Source organism: Poecilia mexicana, unplaced genomic scaffold (genome assembly GCF_051168715.1).
Source record: "Poecilia mexicana isolate PSO_F unplaced genomic scaffold, ASM5116871v1 scaffold_6, whole genome shotgun sequence".
Taxonomy (NCBI): Eukaryota; Metazoa; Chordata; class Actinopteri; order Cyprinodontiformes; family Poeciliidae; genus Poecilia; species Poecilia mexicana.
Window position 1 is genome coordinate 23592686 of NW_028263375.1, and position 25899 is coordinate 23618584.

Consider the following 25899-nt stretch of genomic DNA (forward strand, 5'->3'; position numbering starts at 1 on the left):
GACATTAACACGTAATAGACACTAAAATAGGCAATATTTGTCAGTTTATTAATCAGCATCTGCAAAAAGCCACAGCTGGATTTAACAAGATTTCAGCAGATTTTTAATGTGTCTTAAACACAAACTATGTTTTTATTCATTTGTATCAAGTGTACAATGTTTCAGGGTTGGTTTGACTAGCATATATACGACGTGTCTCACTTTAATACAGGCTATGTAGCTTAAATGCTAACAGACAGGCTAATGAAAATGATCTTATTTATGTTTATTTTTAACAGACTGAAAGTTTCTTGAATATCAAGTCGTGTCTTAAAGGCTCTTGGCTCAGCGTAGAACAATTCGGGTTTAAAAAACAATCATATATTTAAAGTGTTGAACCTGAAATGACCAAAGGAAGAACAAACTAATTAAAAATGGTGAAATCTCCCTTTAGCTTAGCAGATGAGAAATGCACAGATAGCCACTTTGTCTTTTTCATGACTTTGCAACCCAACAATGTTGACCTGACAAGAAGTTTATTTGCAATCCATGTCATGACAAACAGCTCAAGAACTACTTCAAACATTTTGCTAAGCTTAGAGAGACAAACGCCTTCATGTTTAGGGCTTATAATAATAACTTACACTTGGCCACACGCTGGCAGCCACAACATTTATTCACTCGATGAGATACGTTGTGTCATTTTAAGAGATCTCTGTCATCAGTGACAAATAAATCTGAATGCTGAGGAATGATACATTTTCACAGCTGCTGTCATTTGGGGACGTTTCGTGGATGTAAAGGATTCTTATCGAATAGAAATGTCTGCCGAGATTAGCTAAGGATTGTGACTGAAGTGTTTCCATCCAGACCAACAAAGTGGAAGCTTTCCGCTCTTCTTCCCTCTACAATGGAAAACCTAGAGCAAAAAGACACCAAGTTTCAGGAAGTCAGCAGGACTTCAAAAGCTGGACCCGCTCCATTCAGAGTTTGAAGAAGAAAAAGAACAAAAGGAGAAACCTGAAACTCTGCTCTAACAAAGCTGAGCTGTAACACCATCCAGTCGGATCACTAGATGACATTTCTTGTTTTAAAATCCGAATTTCCAGGTTGTAATATCGACTTCATCAACTGAGAGCCTGGTTTTCTGTCTCTCTGTTGCCTGGGGACCAGAAAGTGAGGTGGGCCATTTTCCTCTGCTCTGTTAATTCTTATAAGATAGAGTAGAAATAAGATCTCTTTGAATAATCATTTATTACATTAAAATAACCTGACACAGAAGTCTCCCATGGCATACCTTCATTTGTTTTTGCTTTGCGTTAATATGTATAATTGTAATTACCAAGTGCATTTTTAAGCTGATATTGAATACCAAATAAAAATTCCCTTTTTTATTCCATGTGCACTCGTTACGCTCAGTAAAAACAAAAAAGCAAGAAAAACATCTACAGACCTCTTTCCTACTGTGCTCACCTTGTTGCTAGGATACGCACTCCTCTGCACACATCTCCTGGTTTACGCATCATCGATTCATCAGATGGAAAGGGTATCTGTCACAGTGCAAACAGGAAAACATCATCCCCGATAACGTTGAGAGCTCTGAGACGTTTGTAGGCCCGCGGAACAACAACCGTGCCGGCCGGGCTGCCGCCGTGGCAGTCAGGTGTTCACCGCCAGGTAACCCGAAACCCTGACGCGCCTGGAAGCTCAGAGAAAGTGATGAGTGCAACTTTGGGAGGCCACCCGTCATGAACACACACACGCACACACACACACACACACACCCACACACACATCTGAGCAGGGACAGGCTTATCGTTGAACTGGGGTCCAAAACAGGGTTTGACCTGAAGTCCCGTCACTGTTTTTTTTTTTTTCTTAGTTTGAACTTTATGGATTTCACTCACTCAGTGTTATTCACACAAAATGTCATAAATACAGTTCATATGATTGAACTGTAGTAGCAGGAACAATGAGTCTACTGAGTGTTAATATGTTTTAACTACATTTAAAAGTAGTTATTTACTAATGTCAATGTTTTTCAGTTTTTCGTCGCTGTTAGTTTAACCTCTTCGACATTCAGTCATTCGTGAACATCGCGTCAGCAGTTCCTCATTCCTTTCAGCAAAATGCAAAGCCTGATGATCAGTTCCTTCCATCCAATTCTCTGCTGACCATAACATTATCGTTTAACTCATGTCATCTCGGTCCAAATGAACTAAACTTGTGAATGCCAAATAGTCATTCCATATAAAACAAAGAGTTCTATCTCCAATAAAAATACTGAACTAGTTGTCAAAATCTCTTTCTAGTGTCGCCAAGATCTGAAACAGAGTGAACTGTAATGCTGAAAACAAGGTCAAAACCAACAGACTGTCTTCGTAAACAATGTGTCAGATAGATACAATAAATGAATCGCCCGTTGGAATGAATAAAGTTGTCTGGATCGGAATGTGAATCTGAACAAGTTTGACCAGGATAATCTTGATGACCAATGTGCAGCTGCAGTGTTCCTGGGCTTTAGAGGACAGGATCTATCAATGGAGGTCTGAGTATGGGCCAGTTCAGACCCAAAAGAATAAACACTGATCTGCACCTTGAACAAGTTTTCTATGGCTTCTACGTGTGTGCGGTCGCTCGCCCACTGGATCAGACAGGGCCGGATTTACAAGGATGTGGTTCTACTGGGCCGAAGCCAGTTTTGGTCCCCTATCCATCAAGGAAAATGTATTTTACTAATCCAAATTACAATAAATTGACAGGTAGTTCTATAACATAAGCAGAAACGATTTGATGCATGGAAGGTTAAATATGCCTCCTAGCCAATAACTCCATGTTGTTCCCAAAGAAATCAACTATAACTTCATAATTTTAAAATATTTTAATATTGTTTATCCTCATAAAGACCCTAAACTATTAATGCAACTCACCTAATTTGACCCCCTAAGCTATATATAAAGTTCCCCCCAACACACATTCATTGAAAATAATAATAATAATAATAATAATAATAATAATAATAATAATAATAATAATAATAATAATAATAATAATAATAAAGGAGTAAAAAAATAATATAAATATATATTTGCAGTGGGTTTTAACCCCTTAAAGGCAAGTCTGATGGAAGAAACAGTTCTGAAATAGCAGCGTGGTTCACTTATGCCTGTGGCCGGCTCTGGTTGCAAACCTACTACAGTTTTGACCCAAAATATTGTTTTGTAAAAGCTAAAAAAACAAACAAATAAAAAAAACCCCGCAATTTTCTTATTGGTAGCTACAAACACGCATCTCCTCCCTCTATTCTCACCAGGTGAAAGGGTCGTTAATAAGTCATTACTGTCCGCTGACTTTTTTTTTCAATTTTTTTTATCCGCTTTGACCACTTGGAGGCTCCCAGCAGCCTTACTATGCGTCACTTCGCCTCTCTCAGTCGTTGATCATGGCGGAGCCGGAGCCACAGCGCGAAGTGGAGCCTCAACTTCTCAATGGGGACGACTTGAACGACGAAGAAAGAGAGGACGCGGACGCCGGCGAAGCGGTGAAGAAAAAGAGAAGGAAGAAGAAGAGGAGCCGGACGAGCGGGCCAGGTGAGGCGCATCACTTTGGTAATCTTCGGGGTTGCGGGTTGGGATTTGGTGGGGGGGGGATTGCAGCGCGCAAATGTGCCCCCCTTCTCTATTTCTCTCTGGCTAAAAGAGCGTAAAACATAGGAGAGTTTCCAACCTGTCAGAGGGAATTTTTCTTTCTTTTTTTTTTTCTTCTTCGTTTAGGCTGCAAATCAGTTAAAAAAAAAAAAAAAGAATGATTTCTAGAAAATGCTTCAAAGTTGTTCTGCAAGTATAAAGCGAGGGGATTTCATATTAATTTAGTTTGATTTCATTTAATGGGAGCAGCAACAGTTCAATGCAGGAAGATTATGCAAGAAAGAAAAGAAAAGAAGTCACCACATTATGGCTACTTATTTATAAGAATGAAGCACCAAATCCTTCAAAAAAAAAGAAGAAAAAGGCTGAGGTGCTTTTGCTGCATTATATATAAGCCATGTTTATACCACAGCACTTAATGTCATAATGCTGCAAGATACATATGCCCTTGAGGATAAAGACTGAGGTGTAGTGAAGGAATTATTCACAAGCTCTGCCAAGTTCAGAACATAGCGGATACACTTTCTTGGGATGAACCACAAATAATCAACCCTGTGTGCGTGTGTGTGCGTGTGTGTGTGTGTGTATGTGTGTGCACATGGATGCACAACAGTATGTGACTTTGCAGCAGGGACAAACGAAGCCGAGGGAGACTCTGGAGAAGCCGGAGGTGTCGGCGAAGTGGCAGTGCAGCTGGAGCGGCAAACCTTGGAGGAGAAGGAGAGGCCTGAGGATGCAGAGGAAGGTATCGCCTTCATCTCCCACAGTCATCCTCACCTGCAGCAGTGGCGCTGCTGGAGCTCAAAGTGTAGTAAAAGTGCCACTGCGAGACTCATCCGCCCTCGTCTGCAGCGCGATGTTTGATCTCTGAGCGGAAATGGGCCTGCATGGAGGGGGTTGGGGGGGTCCATCAATAATATTTCCTCGCTTTAATAGTTGTGTCGCAAACTAATGGTGCCTTCAACAGATGGCGATGAAGGGGAAAACTCAGCTGTCAAAAAGAAGAGGAAGAAGAAGAAGAAGAAAGGAGGTAAGGTGCTGCAAAATTAATCAGTCTACAACCAACCGGTCGACAAACTTACTCAAACACTCAAAACTTATCTGCATTTTGTCATGTGACAACTAAAAATTTTTTAATGTAGTTCTTCACTTAAGCTTTAGTTTGTATTACAGTCCAAAAACATAATTGTGTACAACTGTGAAGTGGAAGGGAAAGGATGTGTGGTTGGCAACATTCTCAGTAAATATAAATGTAGAAAGTTTAATCAGCCCTCTTTACTTTGATACTGGCAAATAAAATGAAGTTATTTGAAAGCTTTTGACACGGCGGTGGCAGCATTGTGCTGGGGGAATGCAGGGACAGGGAAATTGGTCAAGATAGATGGAAATAAACAGAAGAAGAAAAAAAAAGGCTGGAAACCAGTTAAAGACTGGGGTGAAGGGTCACCTTCCAGAGAGCCTCAGCAAGCTTAAAATGAAACCATGTTCATAGAACGGCCCAGTTAAAGTCCAGACCTAAGCCGAATTGAGAATCTGTGGCAAGAACTTGAAAACTGACGTTTGCAGAGCTCTGTTTCCTACCTGGGGTTAAGTCTGTTTGCAAAGAAGAATCGGGAAACGTTTAAGCATCTAGAGGAGAAAATGATGTCAGAGAGAAAGGCGGATCTGCTCAGGGCTCTGAACACCGACACAAAGCAAATCCTTAAGAAAATTATTTAGCAAAAAAAAACAGTGTTGAAAACCACAGGTCACCGTCCTTTCACTTCATGATTTTACACTATTATATGTTGGTACTATTGGTATGTCCCAATTAAAGTGACAAAATGTGCATTTAGCATGCATCCCACAACAATAAGCAATATAAGAGACAGCAGACGCCGTCCTCTAACAGCAGGATTTGTGTCCTGAAGTGTCATTAACTTGTTTTCCTGCCCTGTATCCTTCTTCTTTCCTGCTTTTCTACTTTCCTCTATCTGGGCCACAGCGAAGGGACAGACTGACCCTCCCTCAGTACCTATTTGTGAGCTCTATCCCAACGGGGACTTTCCAAAGGGAGAGGAGTGTGAATACCCCCCATCGAAAGACGGGTGTGTGACCTCCACACTTGGCCAGAAGTCTCCTGCAGTGCCTTTTTTTTTTCTCTCTTTATTTAGGTCCCCACATGAACCTTGAATATGTCTATCTGCAAAAGTGTGTCTTTTGCTCTTTGACAGCAAATGATAAGTACTGCATAACCCCCCCCCAGGCGCAGCGCCGCGTGGCGGACCACCAGCGAGGAGAAGCGGGCGATGGACCGAGCCAACGAGGAGATGTGGAGCGACTTCAGGCAGGCGGCCGAGGCCCACCGACAGGTGCGCTCCTACGTCAGGAGCTGGATAAAACCGGGGATGGCCATGATCGATATCTGGTTAGAAACGAGCCGCAGAGCTTTCTTCGAAGCCTGTTTCTTGTTCTTCGTCCTTCACCGTCCGTCTTGTGCTGCTCTCTGTTTGTGGCAGCGAGAAGCTGGAGGATTGCTCCAGGAGGCTCATCAAGGAGGACGGGCTGAGTGCCGGCCTGGCGTTTCCGACGGGCTGCTCCATCAACCACTGCGCTGCCCACTACACCCCCAACGCCGGAGACCCGACCGTGCTGCGCTACGACGACGTCTGCAAGATTGACTTTGGCACGCACATCAACGGTAGGCGCTCTCTTCCGAGCTACGCCAGTGTGTTTCATCCTCAGTGAGAGAAGAGGAATGGCTTCAGTGTTTCACTCCGGTGAGAAGCAGCTTTGGTGAATAACTACCGTGAGTTTTAGTCGTTTGTACCCAAAGCATTTTGTAGCACTAGCGCCACATTTTAATTGATACATCAGCACAAAATATATGATTGCAAGGCGGCAGGAAAATGATACAAGTTTATACATACAAAAACTTTTTAAAAGTTTGACCTGGAGGTAAATGAAACATGTTCTTCTACATGTGAACAGAAGGTAATGTTGAGACTTTTTTTTTTACGAATTACACCTTTAAAGTAATTATTGTTTGAAAGAGGCAACAAGAAATCCACTGTTGAGTGAAGATCTGAATGTCAGAGGCTACAAAAGGTTTGGAACCAGGTGGAGGTTCACCTTTCAGCTGGATAATCATCTTAGACATAAAGCCAGCGTCACATGGTTTGGATAAAAACCTTATTCATGTGTTGAAAGGGTCTAGTCAAAGTCCAGACATAAAATAAATTGAAACATAGGCTCTCCATTCTAACATAGAGGTATTTAGCGAAGCAAAATGGGGAAAATGTTACAGCTTACAGATGTGCACAGCTGGCGGAGACGGCTGGTCCGAAACACTTACAGAGAAAGGTGAAAGGTCAGACAGGCTCTGCAAGGTATTGACTGAAGTCGTGCCACACTTTTTAGCTTTTTATATACTTTATTTTTTATTTTTTTTAAGTGTAATTATGCAAATTGTTCTTCCCACTCCACAAATTCTAATCTACATGGAGGACAAAATAGGAAAAGAATAGCATATGTTGACATTTTAGCAAAGTGACCATTTCATGCGATGTGAGAACAAACTTTTGAATCGTTTCATCTTTCAGGTCGAATCATAGACTGCGCATTCACCGTCACTTTCAATCCAAAGTACGACAGACTGCTGGAGGCTGTGAGGGATGCAACAAACACCGGCATCAGGGTAACGCCATTTTTTTTCCTCCCCACCTTTTTTTTTTTTAATCACTTTTATAATAAGATACACAATTTAGATACAATAAATTAAATTAATGAGAGTCTATGGTTCCCGTCTTCCAGGCATAGTCACAAAAACCTTCTTACTTAACCAAATAGAGCTCGTTTGCGATTTAACCTCCAGCGTAATGCCACGGTGCTCTTGACAACATGCTTCAAAAGGCTGATTCAGAGGAAAAACGTCGCTGGGTAAATATGAGCAAATGTAACTGAAAAATGCTCTGTATGCAAACGGCGTAATTCACAGGGGGTAAATGGGGCATGTCCTTCTGTATGTGAGCAGAAGGTAGCGTTGGGACATTTGTACGAAAAACGCCTTAAAAGTAATTATTGTTTGAAAGAAACTGGAATAAAAGGGACCTTTGTTACCTTAGTCCCCTGTCACATTATGCCACTTTATTTGTAAAACACTTTAAGCAGTAATAAAGCCGGCCACATTGCTGCACAGCATTAGAGGATCAGTTCATGCAGAAACACATTGTTACGTCTTGACTTATATGTCTGGGATCATTTAAAGCATCTGGCCCACTTGTTGGAACGAGACGCTTCATATCAGTGGAGCAGCTCAGAGGAAGAAACGGACACAAACAAGAAGTTTTTTTTTAACAGGAAGCCGAAGTTGGTGAGAGCTTCCAGTTAAAAATCAATCGACTGTGTTTTACTGCAGTGGAAGCCGTACTTTTAACTGGGAGGGCAGCACTGCAGCCATCCAAGTGAGAGGTAGCAGAATAACGCATATTATCGTCTCCTGGTTGGTTTTGGGAAAGGACAGGTTTCATTTTTGACACTTACTCTAACAGAAAAGGAGACGTCCAAGAGCAGAGCCTTGTGGAATGACAGCAGAAGAAGGAAGACTTAAAAAAAAATGATACAAACTTTCTATTTCAGAGCTAAGAACTGAAACGTTTAAGAGTTTCTCTGGCTTCTTGATAAGGGTTACATTTTCAAACGTATCAAATCAGCTTTTAAATCCAACAGGAGAAGCTATTCTAAATTATTTCATCATGGCTATGCAAACCCAAAATTATTATCTTCAACTCGTTACGTGAGGTTAAAATGAAACAAACCCTTCAGTCGTAAGAGTACATATATTTCACGCACATATCAGCTGACCCGGAGTTCTGGATCTGTCCCAGTGTGCAGGAATCGACGTGCGCCTGTGCGACGTCGGCGAGACCATCCAGGAGGTCATGGAGTCTTACGAAGTTGAGATAGATGGAAAAACGTATCAAGGTGAAAAAGGAGGCTCACGTTTTGCGTTGTCTGACCCGGCCGGCCTCTGGTGCGAACGCACGGGTGAATGAAAGTTTTTTTTTTGTTTGTTTGTTTCCTCTGCAGTGAAGCCAGTCAGAAACCTGAACGGCCATTCGATTGGACAGTACAGGATACACTCAGGGAAGACTGTTCCCATCGTAAAAGGTGGCGAGGCGACCAGGATGGAGGTTTGCACTCAAATTAAGTCTTTGGCAAAAGTGTTTGTTCCTAAACTCTGCCGCATAAGAAGCCAAACGCTGCTGCTGCTGCTGCTGCTGCTGCTGCTGCTGCAGTAGCAGCTGAAATGAGGCACTTTTTGGCTGTTTGACCTTGTAAATGAACCTTTTTAATTTTTAAGTGTAATTGGATGAAGATTCGGCTGGTTGGTGCTACAAAAAGGTGTGGGGTAGGCGTTCCACTTTGTTGCTCCGCAGTCGCGCTCATCATCAGCACTTTAATCTTACATCTCTAATCGAACGGCTTGCCAAAGGATTCACTCTCGTTGAAAACTGCCTTTGGCACTGACAAAAGGACAGCGTTTAGCCTGCTACATGCCAGTAAATACCAGCATTTGATAAAGAAATTTCTGTTCATATCGTATTTAAGGAGTCCCTTATTTAAATGTTGAAATCTAATCCATTGGGGGAAAGTGGAAGAAAAACAATGCATGGATTTCTGGCTATTTTACAAATTACTATGAAATTCTTGAGTGAAATCAAGACCAGCTAACATCGCGAGGACTAAGTAGAGCCCTATGCAGAATTTAATCTCAGTATTACTTATTTATTCAACCTTTTAACATAAAAAGAGATCAAATTGGGGAGTTGGGGGGAAAAAAAAAACTCTCCACATGTGCAGATAGACTCAAGATTTGCCGCTGCAATTGTTGCAAAGTTTTAATAGCTTCTACAAAGCATTATAAAACTCTTCAAATTTGTAATTTCAACAGTTCCTCTTTTTAAGGGTGAATTTCCTCCCAGCTCGCCGACCATGCGCCACGTCGTGTCGGCGTATCGCAGAAAAACCCAACAGTCCGCACACAGGCCAAGTTCTGCCACACAAAGAATCCAAGCCTCCTCTAAACACAGCTGCAGTAAACAGCTGCATTTGGACAGAAGCAAGCGTTTTTAATTGGCAAGTTGCTGCGTCGAGCTTTTTACCTGAAGGCTGCAGGAGGAGAGGAACAGGGAGTGGGGGAGGGGGGCTGAGGTCGGATGCTGATGTGGCACCTTTTGCACATTGTATTTTTAGCTGAAGTGTGTCGGTGTAACAGGGCCATTACCCCCGCTTTTGTGATCAGAGAGTGGAGTAGCAGCTGGGCGTGCCGCGGGGCTGCGAGCACTTTGACTGATTATCGGTGCAGCGACAGAGGGCGGCGTGGCGTTATCAGCTAATACCACGGGGGGCGGAGGAGGGGGGCTCCGACATCAACCCCGAGGCTGCGTCTCGGTAACAAAATGTCACCGAGACGCAGCCAATCAAAGCCCAGGGGTCTCTGCCGTCCTTATTGCACCTCACGTGAATAAATCAGCAGCTCTGACAACTGGAGGTTTCAGTCAAATTTACTCTGTCATTCAGCCCCTCGTTTTTCTGCGGTGCCTGCGTCCTCTCGTTCCTGCCCTTTTTTTTTTTTTTTTTTTTTTTTTTTTAAGTTTTCATGGCAATTTTTCACGTCGTGTCAGCAGGGTAATGAGTGCCTCTCTCGCTGCCTTTCAGGAAGGTGAAGCCTACGCCATTGAGACGTTCGGCAGCACCGGACGAGGCGCCGTCCACGACGACATGGAGTGCTCTCACTACATGAAGAACTTCAACGTTGGACACGTGCCGATCAGGTTCAACCTTCGCGTTTAACCTTCTCAAATGGTTCATTTTTTTCCCCCTGTATTTTACCCGTGGTTTTAAATGTCACAACACTTTCCATTGTTTTTCAGACTACCAAGGTCTAAACACCTGCTGAACGTGATCAACGAGAACTTCGGCACGCTGGCTTTCTGCCGCCGCTGGCTGGACCGCCTGGGTGAGAGCAAGTACCTGATGGCGCTGAAGAACCTGTGCGACCTCGGCATCATAGACCCGTACCCGCCTCTGTGCGACATCAAGGGCAGCTACACCGCCCAGTACGAGCACACCATCCTCCTCAGGCCCACCTGCAAGGAGGTAGTGAGCCGAGGAGACGACTATTAAGGCATGCGGCTATTGAGACCCTCAGGCGAAACCCGGAGGAGCATGGCAGCTGAGCGACGCCCAGCGTCTCCAGACTGACAGCAGTTATGCAACATCCCTCTGCCCCAAACTTTCCACAGCTCCAGCCCGTTTAGGTGCAGCGTCTCGCAAAAGTATTCATGTCTCTCGAACTCGTTCGCAGTTTGTTGTGTTACAACCACAAACTTCATCGATTTGGTGAACAGGAATGTTTACCAAATAAACCTCTGACAAGAAAAGAGCGGCGTTTTTTTTTTTTTTTTTTCTTCAGTTATTGAACCATCTTTTTGCGGCAATTGCAGCTCCAAGTGTGGCTCTGCTGGCTTTGCACGACTACAGAATAACATTTTTTGCCCATTTTGCTTCGCCGATTAGCTCAGGTTCAGTCAGACTGGATGGATAATGTCTGTGAACATGACATTTCAAGCCTGGCCACAATTAAATAACAATCTGACCATTCTAGTATGGGGGGTAAGCGTTTATCAAAATTGCAGCTCTGGCTGTACACATATTTTACTGCTGGTGTTCAACTAATAATAGGCCACCATCAACATATTTTCCCATATGAGCTATGGATCTCTGCAGCTCCTCCAGAGTCACATCTTTGATTGAAGGGCTTTACACACTCAGTCTCACAGCTTGTTCTTGCCACTCATTTGTTCCTGATATTAAATTGGACGGAACTTTATTCAGTACTTTGGGAAAACATTTGCACTTGACTTTATTCTGGGGTTTTAGAGTAAAGAGGGACAAATACAAAAGTATGCCACAATCTTTTTTCATTTTATTTTTGGGAAAAAACAAAAAAACAACTTTAAAGCCATGCATCATTTTTCCTTCAGCTTACCTTGTGTTGGTCTATCACATGAAATCCCAATAAGTAGATTGAAGTCTGGCAGTGATGTGAAAAAGTTCAAGAGGAACTTCTGCATCACACTTTAACTGTAGCAAAGCAAAAACCTCGTATCACGAAGGGAACTTACTAGCAATTTTGGTTTTCTTCTAAAGATCAAGCCAGCAGGAAAAAAAGGGTGTATCTTTAATGAATGTAGGAGTGCAGGCGTAGCTAAAAGTGCTGTCCTTAGAAGATATGCAAAACTACTTTATGCAACCAAAAAAATGAAGAAAAGAAACATTGATTAGATAAGCAGCTGTCCAGAAAGCACATCCAGCTTTACTGTCATGTTGAGGAAGAAAAAAAAAACTGCTATATTTGTATTCTAATATTCTGCTGCTTTGTTTTCATTTGATGCATTTTTTCTAAAATAAATAAAAAATAAATTGTTATAAATCTGGAACTAGTGGCTGTGCCTGTATTTTGGTTTGTAGACATTATAAAACCCTGCATTCATATCACTGTGCTGCACTGACGGCTGTTCAGATAAAAAAAAAAAATCTAAGAAATGTGGCATAATCAGTAAGTCATTACTGTAAGAAACCTCTTACTGTTACCCAGAGTTTTCTCACCAAGTTCTCTGTCCTGTTTGAATTGGGGATAAAATAATTATTGCAGTGAATTGATTTATAACTTTTATGTTTTCAAGGACTTTTGAAGGGTGGCTGACCAAAAAAACACAAAACACCAAAGATATTTGGTAGCACTGGCTGAAATTGAACTGTTTAGTGATGCAACACTGAATTTAAACATTTTAATCTACATTTAACCACATTTAAAAGAATTAAGAACCCAGAGCCCCACAATCCAGCATGAAAACAATTTGTCAATTAAACGTTTATATATATTGCACTTACTAAAATTGTAACAAATATCTTTAATAAATGTAAAAAAAAAATCATTTAATAAATTTAAATAATTGATTAAATCCACAATGTAATAATTAACTCTCAAAAATACAAATAAATTAAAACAGATGTTATAAAATGATGCATATATTTGCACATTTATATAAATGTAGGCCAATGTATTTATTTAATGCATGTCTATCCATTCCTATTCTAATATATTTGTTTTACATGTTTGACACAACAGACGCTGTATCCCGAAAAAATAAATAAAAGGATTTCTTATACTTTCAGCTAACTGTTTAGTTATTTTTCTTCCTTTTGGTTGCATTTTTTTTACTTAGTGTTCTTAAAGTTTACTAAAATGCCGCTTAAATAATTGTGAAGTGTTTTGTCATCTCCTAACCAAAAGAGGGCGGTAATGAGCTACATGTGAAGTAAACGCATATTCTGGATATCCGTCCTTCACAATTGTGAACAAAAAAAAAGATGACAAAGCATATGAAGGAAAGAAAACATAGATTATGGAACATAAAAAAGGACATACTTGGAATAATTTTTACTTTAAAAGAACATTTACCCTATTTTTTGTTGTTTTTTTGTGGACGTCTTTGGGTTAATGGCTGATTAGTACATTTCTGAGGAATTCTTTGCATCTCTGTGGGCTGTTTGTTTCTCTCCTAGGAGAAAGAACATCACACCTGTTCTTAACTGGGCCTAGGAAAATGTCCAAAAATCTCCTTTTTACTCTGTTTCTGAAGCACAGCCAGAAAAAGACACATGTTGAGCAGTCGTCTACAAACACAAATATGGGCTTATGATCAAACTGGGCTCTCAGACGGAAGAGGATGTTTCATAAGAGAGAGAGAGGGAAAAAGGGAGAGAGAGAGAGAGAGAGAGAGAGAGAGAGAGAGAGAGAGAGAAAACATCCTGATAATAAGTAATTGGTTGGCTGAAGAATCTGTGTTCAACTGAACTGGATGAAAGGCTAAATTAGCATATTGTCACCTTCCTAATGTAATGGCAAAAAAGTCACTACCATCTTAGCCAAAAGATGAGTTAGGCAAAAAAGAATGATGTCTTTTTTGGCGATATTACAGAGCAGAGAGGTTTTTCTACCAAGGAGTCACACACACACACGTTAATGTCAACTTGTCATAATTTATTAATATCTGAGATAAAAAATAATTGTAAAAACTGACTTGGAAAATGTTCAAGTACTTATCGATAAAATAACTGGAACAGGACAATAAAAACTTTTTGCAGTTTTTGGAAAGGAGACACAATATAACTCTGTGTGTAGTTTAAAAACAATCTGGAAAAAAAAAAAAAAAAGATCATAAGTCTTTTATACTTTTTCTGTCCTATAAGCTCCTCAGTAGAGGAGATAAGAGTCACTCACTTCAGCATCCAAACAAAGCAGAGTCTCTCTGAAGATTGTTGGACCAGATTTTGGTCCAACATTCAGATGGGTCAACAAACCGTCCGTTTGTTGACCTGGGCAGCGTTTTACCTGCGCCCACAGTCTTTTCTGATAATGTGAAGGAGTTTGCGTCCCAGGCTCGACTTCCATGGTTTAACAAAACTCCTGGTGTTCACCATGAGCCGGCCAGTTTTCCAGTTCTTATGGCCAGCCACGATGTATTCGTCTCCTAGGGAGGAGGACAAGAATGTCAGAAACGATCAATTATCCAGATACGTAAACGATACAAACGAGCACCAGCAGGGGAAAGCCATCATTTAAAGAAACAAGTGTTAAGCAACTACTGCTGCAGCTTGAGCTTTCCTTCTTCTTGGTGTTTTCTTAAACATTATAACATTTTTTCTTTCATATGAAGCTGATATTTTGGGTCCAGCTTGGGTCGGATGGTTTGGATTTAGACACAATCGGCTGCTGCAATGTCTCCAAATACACAACAAAACTGGTTTCGGAAGACTGAAGTTAATCTTACAGGATGGCCTTCCCAATGCTTTGACTTTATTCCTGTTGAAAAAGTGTGGGCCATGACTAAAAACTGGGTCATTAAAACATTAAAAAGTTCTGAGTTATTATGGCATTCGTGACGCTGCTGAATGGACGTAAACGCCGGCACCAACCTGGATTGAGGATTGGACACGTACAGCCTCGGACAGTCCAAGACTCGGGATAAAGTGTGACGTTTCCGTGCTGGATCTTCATCTGCGGGTTCTGCTGCAGAACCTTTTTAATCTTTGCCTCCACCTCGGCATGAGAGCCTTTATCATGAGCGGACATCACCTTCACCACCAGAACTGCAGCACAAACAGTAGATTTAAAAAAAATATGTTAGGAACTTTATTAAAGTCCTGCTGATATCTGCCTGTGAAACATATCAGTATTTATCGGTGGGAGTTTTTTTCTTTATACAGGCAATTATTTTTAGTTGAGAATAATTTCATTTATACAGACTTCTATGGTAAACAACATCTGGATTGTTTCTTTTGGGTTAAGTCGTTTTGGGATGCCATCAGATATTTTAGGACACTTAAAAGTAAAAACCAGAATGAAACAACTCATTTTCCTGTCTGATTAACTTTATGCTCACAAACAACACATCAGAGTGAAATGATGTCACTGTACCGGTACTGTGGGTGAGAGTTCACTTCAAACTTCCCTGAGTTTCAATAAGCAGCAAATAATTAATCCCACATTGTCCTGTTTCAGTACTTTTGTGCCTGAAAAACAACTTTTTTTTCTAGTTTCAAACAATATTTAGTCCTCTAAATACAGTCATATTCAATAAATCTGAATATTCGGCCCAATGAGCCTCATTTGTCAGATTAAAAGTACTTTTTGAAAATAAAATAGGTATTAAACATACTTTTAAAAAAAAGCTTTCTTATCGATCTGATCTGTATTCTAGGTTTAAATGTCACTCTTAAAAATTAATCTACTTAATGTGTTTCAGTTGATGATAAGGTTCCTAAAATAAACGGGGTTTTGAATAATATTCTAATTTATTTTCAGCGAGGTATGGCTACAAAGACTCTTTTTTTTTTTTTTTTACACCAGAGCAATTCATTGAAAAACATATGAATAAAACAGGTTAGGCATCCAAAGTTTATGCTTCCGTTTAGTTTTTTTTATCTATGTACATTTAGTTTAATAATATCAACACTGCCAACATGTAACGCCTCATCTTTTTCTCCAGGTTTTTAATTACATCTGGATTATACGGTTGCCTGCCCTCTGTGTAATGGCTGTCTTACACAGTTCTGAATAATTACAGATTTCTGCTTACCATAGTCAAACTTAGCTGCGCAGAACCATTTAGGGCTGCCTGGGGTACCTTCGACACATTCACATTTCTCTGCAGCACAAAGTATCACACCATGATCAATATTGAAGGGGACTTTCTTCAACTGATTTCTGGATGGAAACAGGTGACTGGTTCCTCACCAGAGTGGTGCAGTGCAGAGAAAAGCTCCTTTGCTCTTGATAGCGCTGTCTCTCTATCGTTGCTGGTGTTTCCTGGGTTTCCAGCAGCTGCATAGAGGACCTCAGCATCTCCGCTGCACAGCAGAAGTAAAAGCCAATTAGACGCAACACTATTCAGAGTTAATACAGAATATATATATATATATATATATATATATATATATATATATATATCTCCCTTCACAGTAATGTATTGCCCTAGCTTAATTTATTTATACTGATTAATACGTTTAGGCTCTCACCCAGAGACGCAGTCACCGGTGTAGGGGTCGCAGTCTCCCGTGCAGTCACATGGACGGCAGCCATACTCGTGAAGCCCCCAGTATCCCATTATGCACTTGTCACAGTGGGGGCCTCCCACACCAGGCTTACAAGTGCATTCCCCGATGCTGGGGCCACAGATGGTGCCACCGGCTGAGGGCACCGAGCCAACAGGGTGGCAGGAGCAGGCTGTGAAGCAGACAGGCAAAGAACAAGACAAGTGCAGGTTAATATGTCTGAAATGTTTGCAACTCTGGCACAGAGTACAATGAGAATGACATCATGGTAGGGGCATTTATCATATCGTTTCTCCCTTATTGTGATAAATTTCTTATGATGAGATTGTTTGATCTATCGCTAAATTCCAAATAATGATGTCCAAAACCCAACAAAACTGTCCACATCGTCGGGATTGACAGTTTTACTATTTTCGCCACTATTTGTTCAGTGAAAGCACCAATAAATATCAATAAATTTGAATACAGGGTTACAATGTGGAGCTTTAATAGCAAAGACAACCTGAGAAAATACAAAATAGCTTTTAGAATCAATTACATCATTTAAAGCTTCGGATCAGACATATGACTTTAGTTGGATCCTCTACAACGTTTTTTTTTTCTTCTTTTATTTAACTCTGAAACAGATCGATATTTTTTTAGTTTGTAACATTTTTAACATAGTAAAATGTTTAGTTTTTGAAAAGGTGGTTTTCCCAGTGCAGCATTCGTGCAAGAATGTGGGGAAAACAATGAAAATCCACTTAGAAAAGATTGGAGTTTCAGCGTTTTGATACGGTGGACGCTGCACCGAGAAGCGATTAAACTAATTCCTCCTCAATTCTCCAAACTGGGATCATTCTGACTTTTGTCTACTGCAGGTGAATCACTGACTGCTTCAGCAGCTACCTGGAAGAATGATCAACATGGTTTCAACGAAAACCAGCTTCACGAGAATCACAGTCCGCTTGTTCCACTTGTTTTCCAATCTCCCAAATTTGTGACAAATGTCCTTTCCAAAAATGGTATGTTTGTTCCTAAACAGATGCAGTAGCATTCCTTTGGAGGGGGCGGTGAAGTAAGAATGGGAAAAATGTGCTCAGAAGGACCATGAGAAATTCCTCTGCTGTCGGACGTTGCAGTCACATTCCCAAGCGGTGACGCGGTTGGCTCAGGAGGGACGACGGATATCACAGCTTAAGATAAGGAAGGGGTCATCCTGTCACATTACTGATAAAGCAGCGACGGATGCGCATGCTCTTATCGGGGAGATCGGCGTGCTTTAATCTGGAGGCCAGCAGGGAAATCAGCCTCTTAATTAGGCTTTTCTGCTGCCGTCCATTTATGGTGCGAGGCCAAAGGAAGACCTGTCCGGTCTGGACAGGTTCACGTCACATTCTCTTACGTTTGCAGGAGTCTGGCGCGGTTTTGGGACGGCTGGGGTCTCTGTAGAAGCCCCTCCTGCAGTTTTGACAGTGACGGCCCTCGGTGTTGTGGAGACAGTGGTCGCACACGCCTCCTCTCCGCCGTCCCGTCGCTAGCCACAGTCCCCGGTCGAAGTGGCAGCTCCTGGCATGGCCGTTGCACTTGCATTCTGCGTTCGATCAGAAACGCACAGTTCAATAAAAACATGGCGGTCAACTTACAACAGAAACTTTTTTCCACTTTTTGCCTCAGTAAAATGCAACCTCAGTGCATTTTATTATCATTTTATGTGCTTGAGAAACACAAAGCTATTCATCATTGTGAAGTTTGTAAACAGGTTTTATCACTACATTCTGGAACAACCGGCCCTTTAAGAGCGTCTGGGGTCCTAAACAAAAATGAGTTTGACACCCCTGTGATAGAGGCTTCAAATGATTTGAAATTGGGTCAAAGGTTATCCTTTGATCAGCAAAATGTCCCTAAATATGAAAACCTGAAGTAGTTTCAATAAAGACATGTACTAGAACGGTCTAGTTAAAGTCCAGACATAAATCTAATTGATAATCTGTTGGAGAACCTTAAAGGGACACATTTACCGAGAAGAAACCAATAATTCTAGTCTGTAAATGTGGAAAGCCAGTAGAAAAATATTCCAAAAGACTAATTCTGGTTGGATTGAAAAACACAAATACTGATCAATTAGAGCTGAATAAAATTGCAAACCACGCCTTAAAGACTTTCTATTTTTGAAATATTTTTAAAATCCACGTATCATTTTCGCTTCACTTCACAAATACGCAGCACTCTCTTAGCATTTCGTGTTAATATAACACATCTACGCTTACGGCTTTTGATGCAACAAACCATGAACAAGTTCATGTTGTACGAACGCTTTCGTGACGCAATCAGTGGCTGAAGGCTCCCACGTGATTTACGACGCCCAATTCGACATGCAGAGGTTCCCGATCTGCTTTTGACTTTCTAGCTCCATCACTCACTCTGGCATTCGTGTGGTGTACCCATGATGCCGTTGGCCGCCTGCCACGGCAGGTCATTGTAGAGAGGGGCGCAGCGCTCGCAGTGGTCGCCGGCCGTGTTGTGTCTGCAGACGCATTTGCCGTGGACCTGCCAATCGGACAAAAGACAGGAAATGATTTTAAGGCTTTTGGAAGCGGGACTGCATGTGAGCCTGCTTCAGTAATCCTTGCATTAGAGTTTAGAGCCGCCGCCCTCCTGCAGTAGCATTGCAATATTTGCACACCAGCTTTGTTTACAGAGTAAAAAGGCAGCGTAGCACATCTAAACTCCTTTAAGTTCCTTGCCAATAAACCAGCAGGCTGCAGAGAATGAAACACCTAAGATTAAAGGTCGTTAAAGTCTTAGGCTCAATACTATAATTGAGATTTCCACATCGTTAAGACCCTGTAATGGCAGGTAGAACAACGGCTCGACGTCAAGTCTTCACTTCATCTCTCAGCTCAGGCAGCACGTAAAGCGGCGCGAGAGTCGGAGTCCGTCTTCACTACATGGAAACTCACCACACTGCCGGCCTTTTCCGGGCCGGGTTGATAGCGTCCGGCTGGCACGCAGTGGTCAGCGTGTCCGTTACAAAGGCAGCTGCCTTTGACAACAAAATCATAGATAGCGTAGTGGTCCGTCGGGAGAGAGGCAGCTCCCGGATGCTTGGTCTGGCACGGGCACTGCTGTCTCTGCAGGAGACGAACTCTGAGGTTGGTGACAGTGAGCTGGTTCTGGGCAGCTAGTCCGTAGGGATCCACCGAGCGCCAAGGGGACAAGGCTCGGTAGATTACCTGAAGAGCAAAGGACAGGGCAAGACGAAAACCAGACTTGTAAAAACGATCTAAAGAAAACTTTAAAATAAGTGTGACAAAAACAGAGATTGTGTCTCTTACAGTGATTAAAAATTTAACAGAAGCTCCATTAAACAGCATGTAAATCTGCTGATTAGAAAAAATGAAAACATAATGGGTTTGTTGCGTGCTATACACAAAAAGGTTCAGTGACTTCAAACTTGTCTGTCAAAAAGCTGCAGAGCAAAGATTACAAAGCAAGCTGATTATGAACCAAAAACCTATGAGCTCAATAGTTCTGAGAAAAACAAAAAAGAGGTCATTTCTTCCCTCTGTAGCCATCTGTGTCCTGCTTGTGAATCAGATATTTTTGTGGCTCCGGGTCCTGGAAAGGTTCTGCAGGTCTCTATTCTCCTTAATAATAAAATAAAAAGCTGGACCCTGACTTCATAGATGTGCATGTCGGAGCAGCGGGAGGCTTTAGAAAGAGGAACCCGTCTGGAAGGACATTCTGGAAATAAATGGAGAGCAGCAGATGGCGACTGCTGTTACTGGTTCAGGATAACAGGAGGTTTTCAAGTGGACACTCACATCCCTGTGATATGATTTTATTTTCTTTCTCTTTAAGATCTCCCTTTCCTCTCATTAACCTCACTATCTTTAACTTCATAAATTCCCTAAGCTAATATGGATGGACAGTTTCTTGCAAAAGAGTTTTTATCACCCCAAGTTTTTTTCACATTTGGACATGCTTTATTAGGATTTTCTGTGATAGATGAAGAAACAGCAGCGAGTAATGTAGATTTAATTAAAAAGTGCAAAGTGTGGCATGCATTTGTTACCAGTTAGCTCACTTTCATGGCATTTGAAATGGAAATCTTTTTTTCTTAAAGTAATAATTTGCCATATACATGTAAATTTTGGTGCTAAATGTGAGAAAGATAGGCTAAATATCAAAGAATTGAATCTTTTGCATTCAAACTTTACACTATGCCTGTCTCTATGCACACATTTCTCTTCATATTCTGATAGAAATGTTTAGGTTCACAAACTTTCAACAGAAAACATCTAGCAATGAGTTTTTAACTTTAGGCATTTTTTCCTCCTTGCCTGTTTTGTGTTTCAGGACTATAACCTAAATCAGCTGCAGAATTTCAGCATTCTGGTTGTGTTTTATTGTGTTGTACTTTGGCCCGCTGTTGCATACTGAAGGGACCCTCACCTCTCCTCTGGTGCAGGGGAAAGCTCCTGAGTATTTAGACGTGCATGTTGCCCCGTCTCCCTCGGGAGGCAAACCCTCAGCCAGGCCGAACATCTTCTCACAGTCCTGGGCAAAATATCTGAGGGTCCTCCATGTGCGTCCAAAGTCCTGGGAGCGCTCCAGCAGCATGGCAGCGGGGCGGGGGGAGCGGAACACCAGGATCAGATGAGTAAAGAGAAACTTGGTCTCCAGGTCCAGCCGGAGCGCCTCCTCCTCCAGCCCCTCAGCGGACTGCCACCAGGTGTCCGGGTAGCGGAACGAGGAGTCGCTCATAGCCGAGGCAGGGTGCGCCTGTGCGGGCTTGGCGGCGTTGCAGCGGGCGCATTTAGCCGCGGAGCAGGACTGCTTGCCGCGGGGCCCGCTGGTCTGTTTAAAGAAGCAGAAGCGCTCCGAAGAATTGGAGCCGCAGACGGACTGCGTGTGGAGCACTCTGCCCACGGCCAGGTTACCGATGCGGGGGTTGCAGGCTCGGTCAGAGCAGCGGCTGTGTGGAGCTGGGCTCTTCGCTTTAGATTGTCCTGGCAAGAGAAAGTGGGTGGAAAACAGTAGAGACATTTTTATCCTGGGTAAAAAGTTTATTCAAACTTAAGTTAAACATCTGTGACTCACCGGCTGACAGAGAGAAAGATGCGCACGTCAAAATAACAACTAATAGAGTCCCCAGTCTCATCCTGCAGGAGAGGCAACTTCCACAAACTGTGAAATAATCCGCTGCTGAGCATTTAAAGGCTGGATTTAGGAAAACCACGCATCAATTACATGCCTCTTCCTGATTTAAAGAAATAGTTTCGAAATATTTGCAGAGCTGAGATCACATCTATGTGTGGGGATACGTAATCATTGTTAATCCTAATATTGTTTTAGAGCCCCGCGGTTCCTATCACGTCATTCCAGGATTGAGGATTCTCGGTGGAAAGTTTCATTGACATTGGGCACTTAAGGGCATTAGCTCCGCCCACCTCAGACCACTCCTACTATCTATCGCATAATAAGTACTATAAGACCTATAGCACCGCTAACCAAACCTAATAATAAGTCTTAAACGTTTTCTGATTCACTAAAAATACTTTAATTTGATTGTAGTGCATAAATGGAAGAGAAATGACATATTGATGACACAAAGATTTTTGATTATACTTTAAAAAAAATCTAAAATATATGTACGCTGAAACTGTCTTTTTTTTTTTTTTTCTTCCCCCATTTCACTACGGTACTTGTTTTGGCATCTACTCTGATACAGTCTATTATCTATTTCATAACCTTTGCACTTATCAGGTAGGGTTTGAAATATCCTAAAATAAATGTAGTTTCTGTAAAGAAAATTCTGTACACATAAATTATAAAACATTGTAGTTTTATTGTCTTGTGTTTTTGTTTTGTTTTGGCATTTTCACAAGAAACGTAGACAGTTCAACATTGAATCTGAACATGAAGATGAAAAGACATTTATTCAATAAATTAAAATCCAAAATATTGAAGGGCAAAATCTCAAAAAGGAGCAGTATGACATTTAAATATAAATCAGTAAAAAAAAAAAAAAAAAAAAAAAAAAAAAAAAAAGGGGAAAAAAAATCTGGAAAATCAAATACTTCAAATTCTCAATCTTCTTTCCAGACCTGGAGAATTATTTAAAAAAAAAAAAATCATCAATTTTATGGGAACCCCAAGTTTTCTACCAAAAAAACTAGGTTCTCTGGCCGACATGCAAAATATTAACACGTCAACCTGAACATGTATACAAGACGATTTCCAAATATAACACATATAGGTTTGTGGCTGTAATGTGACAGAATGTGAAGGAGTTCAAGGGGGTATATATGACTTTTACGAGGCATTTTTTTTTTCTCATTTTAACTAATCAGTGGCATTAGATGGAACAGAACGTTCCAGCGCAAAGCGAGATTTCATCTATGACCAACATGCTGTAAGGAGAAGCTTTAAAGCTGCTGCTGGCATAAAACATTAACTGAGACATGAAGATTGCCTCCACATTCCTGAAACGTATCATTAGGACTACCTGGCATTTATTAACCACACCTTGTCTGTCTCCTCAGACAGACAACAGCCCTGGACCTGGGGAGCAGCACAACCCTTGACCCATTAATCATGCGGCTGCACACATGCCTTCTGGCCCATTTATGGATTTCAAAGTGACATCACTTGACTGAGTCCAGAGAGATTTTGTCAAGATAATTAATGCAATCTGCACACGTTTAGTTTTAGTCTGTTCGCACTGTGACAATTAGCTGTTTTGTTAAACAGCCTCGGATTTGTCAAGAGACGACGTGATGAACATTCATAGTTTTGTTTTTTTCTTTTCCCCTAAAGCGTGACATTCCTGGGATTCTGCTGCTCTCGTCACAATGATGCTTCAAAAGGAAACAGGCTTGATCTCGGAGTGTTTCTAGATTTACATGGTGCATTTAGTCTTTCCCAGATCATTTGTCGCATAGCAGACCTCCTGTTTTGTTGTTTGTTTGTTTTTTCCCCTTCAAATTCCAAGAGATCACAATGAAAACTGTCTCAGGAAGGATGTCTAATCTTGACTGATCTGGGCTGTATTCCCCTGGCTGGAAGAAAGCTCTGCACATTACAAGCAACTTCCTCTTGCTCTCCAAAACTCCCAACATTTACCCATATTAAGAAGAAAAACTGTAAAGAGTGGAATATGACTAACAGCCACAATTATTTAGGGAATTTGACTTCATTTTGTTCAAAATTTGTTCAATTTGTTCATCAAACTGAAGCTTAGGGATTAAAGTACTCTAATGTTTGATTTGACTTGAGGGTAAAACTTTACGGAGATTTGGATTAAGTCGCTAAAAAAAACTGAATAAGCATAACCACTGTTTAACTCGGGTTTTTTGTTTTTGGATATTTCAATCTCATTTTTGACCCTAGCTGCTTCTAAATGTTGTCTTTGTCAATTCATCATCACTGGATGATCTGAGGAAGGGAGAAATGGATCCACATTTGAATGTTTTGGTTCAAACTCTTAACAAAGCGACAAGAAAAGGTGAGGAGAACATTTTAAAAAGTGATTTGTTTTCTTTCAATACAACCACCTGTAAAGCACGGTGACGGCTCTGTCATGGTGTGGAGTGTACCTACGCTAGGAGAGTTGATCAGCTTCTTGCTAAACTGAATGGAATTATAAAGATTTGTACCCATTGCTTTCTATTACAGTACATCTACATAACTGCACGTTGATTTCTAAGCTTGAGAATGACTCCACATGGACTGAAAGTTCACGACACAACAGTCTTCTGCTTGTCTCCAAAGAGCGTTAAGAAATCTTAGGCATCTAGACCGACAGTCTGAGCTCAAGGTCTGGAATCTTAAGGTCGGTTCAAATGACCCTACATACTATTAATTAAGTTGCTGTTTTACAGAAAACAGCCAGCTTTTTGAGGATACACAAGTAAAACACTTCAAATAAATGATTTTTACATTGGTTCAGTTGCTACAGTTAGACGGTAAGTTTTAACATGAGATATTTGCAATATGATCTCTGTTGTTCCTGCGGCATTGTCCTTGACCAGGCATATATGTGTTGCAGTGGTCTCCTCGTGTAATGCCTCAGTAAGAATGTCAGACATGGGTCCGACTGGCCAGCTTTATTTCCAGACTGTAAAAGGCGATGCTTCCCTCCTCTTTCGCGCAGCCTTGTCACCCTGTACCTTCAGCTCACTGAACCCTAGCGAGTAATCTGTCTACACTTGTGCAGAAGCCAGACAAAAAGCCAGACATGCTACATCCAGAGAAGACCACGGGCTAATCATTACTGCTTTTCTTCTCAGCTCATTTTATGATGTTTATCTTTGGCAGATGTCCCCCTGACGCCAGTTTAACGTTATTAACCTACCAGCCATAAAATGTATATTAAACACTTGTTCAATATACTTACTTGGATAAACTTAATTTGATGTAACTTTTGCATACACAATGATACTTCATTGCCTGGAAAGTTAAAATATTTTTTCACAGTCTATGTTATTTTGTCTATCTTTGTCCAAAGTACCGTCTGTTTCCGCTCTGTTTTGATCACAGAAGGATTTTTAGTTAAACTTGTGGGCAAAATGCGGGCAGGTCTGTTATAATATTTAGTTGTATCGGACGCACTGTTTTATTCCATGAAATAGACAAATTTAAAAATTAGTTAACATCTGGTTCAATATAACTCACTGGTGATTTTGCCTATATATCAGGAATAATACATAAATCAATATACTATGAAAAGGACTCACAAAAGTCGCCACTATTAATTGTTTTGAGCAGTACGCTCTGCTACCGGGTCCCTTCGATAGCTCAGTTGGTAGAGCGGAGGACTGTAGAGGCTTCAGCTGAAATCCTTAGGTCGCTGGTTCGACTCCGGCTCGAAGGAGACAATGTTTTTTTCTTTTTTTTTAATTCATTGCAATGAATGTATTTCGTTAACATTGACAGTTGTTTTTACATTGCTATGACGCAACGCATGAACCTTCGTATATCGGTTGCCCATAACACGTCAGCTATAGCAGGTTTTATCATAAGGTGAGGGTGTGTTTGCGTCTCTGTGTGTGAAAGAATAATGCACAGTTAAGTCTGACCTTTATCCTCAGGTAACATATAACAGACTGCCTTTCGGTCAATCAGAGAGCAGACAGTAAGTCTCGTGCATCATTACCTTCAACACAAGCATGTTATCAGGTCCACGCATGTGCGCATGTGCTTGTTTTCTTTCATGGTTACGTTTTCCTTTAGGGTAGATCATAATTATAGTTTTGAAAAATCTTGTAAATTCAGCAGAAAAGTCGAGTCAAATGTATTTGTTTAGCACAACATGGCAAGATGGCAGTTGAAAGTTGCTTTACGCAACAAAAGAGAGTAATTACAACTATAATTATCTTTGTTAAATAACCAGTTTATGCCACTGGGTTTTTTGTTTTTGTTTTTTTTTAAATTGAGAAATGTATAAATTATATTTCTTTGAGCAATTTATTTTGAAGGTCTTGTATTGCGTGCACTTTTCCTCGTTTCTACGTAACGTCCTCTCCCTCACATAGCCAAGCATTGGGAAAGTATGTATGTCATTCATATTTAGAGAAATTGCTTCGGCTATTTCTGTAATTTTTTTGTAAATATTATATTATAT

The 25899-nt window shown here is 41.1% G+C and overlaps 2 protein-coding genes and 1 non-coding gene across 3 annotated transcripts; 2 read left to right on the forward strand and 1 right to left on the reverse strand.

Moving 5' to 3' along the window:
- Positions 1–3375: 3375 nt before the first annotated feature.
- LOC106903310 (methionine aminopeptidase 2-like) lies at positions 3376–12847 on the forward strand. The gene is made up of 11 exons (XM_014967018.2): positions 3376–3569; positions 4240–4371; positions 4594–4656; positions 5611–5713; positions 5872–6033; positions 6125–6306; positions 7208–7302; positions 8492–8588; positions 8694–8797; positions 10326–10441; positions 10541–12847. Exons 1-11 carry the CDS (start codon positions 3422–3424, stop codon positions 10791–10793), a joined length of 1455 nt encoding a protein of 484 aa, XP_014822504.2. The 5' UTR covers positions 3376–3421; the 3' UTR covers positions 10794–12847.
- An 848-nt stretch (positions 12848–13695) lies between these two features.
- Positions 13696–23597, reverse strand: LOC106903301 (netrin-4-like). Its single transcript, XM_014967006.2, has 10 exons — positions 21375–23597; positions 20727–21283; positions 19232–19504; positions 18692–18818; positions 17674–17862; positions 16254–16461; positions 15973–16085; positions 15815–15883; positions 14652–14825; positions 13696–14206 (listed from the first exon to the last, which is right to left on the reverse strand). Exons 1-10 carry the CDS (start codon positions 21433–21435, stop codon positions 14064–14066), a joined length of 1914 nt encoding a protein of 637 aa, XP_014822492.2. The 5' UTR covers positions 21436–23597; the 3' UTR covers positions 13696–14063.
- A 1465-nt stretch (positions 23598–25062) lies between these two features.
- Positions 25063–25149, forward strand: trnay-gua (transfer RNA tyrosine (anticodon GUA)). Its single transcript is given in 2 exon segments — positions 25063–25099; positions 25114–25149. It is a non-coding gene; the product is annotated as a tRNA-Tyr (tRNA).
- The last annotated feature ends 750 nt before the right edge of the window (positions 25150–25899 follow it).

Bases quoted from the DNA above. Each gene is read 5' to 3' on its own strand.
- LOC106903310 (XM_014967018.2), top strand. From the start codon at position 3,422: ATGGCGGAGCCGGAGCCACAGCGCGAAGTGGAGCCTCAACTTCTCAAT. The intron at 8,589-8,693 runs GTGAAAAAGGAG...TTTCCTCTGCAG, and splicing joins AGATGGAAAAACGTATCAAG to TGAAGCCAGTCAGAAACCTG. The intron at 10,442-10,540 runs GTTCAACCTTCG...ATTGTTTTTCAG, and splicing joins GTTGGACACGTGCCGATCAG to ACTACCAAGGTCTAAACACC.
- LOC106903301 (XM_014967006.2), bottom strand. From the start codon at position 21,435: ATGAGACTGGGGACTCTATTAGTTGTTATTTTGACGTGCGCATCTTTC. The intron at 18,819-19,231 runs GTGAGTTTCCAT...TCCGATTGGCAG, and splicing joins CGGAAAAGGCCGGCAGTGTG to GTCCACGGCAAATGCGTCTG. The intron at 17,863-18,691 runs GTGAGTGATGGA...GATCGAACGCAG, and splicing joins TACACCACACGAATGCCAGA to AATGCAAGTGCAACGGCCAT.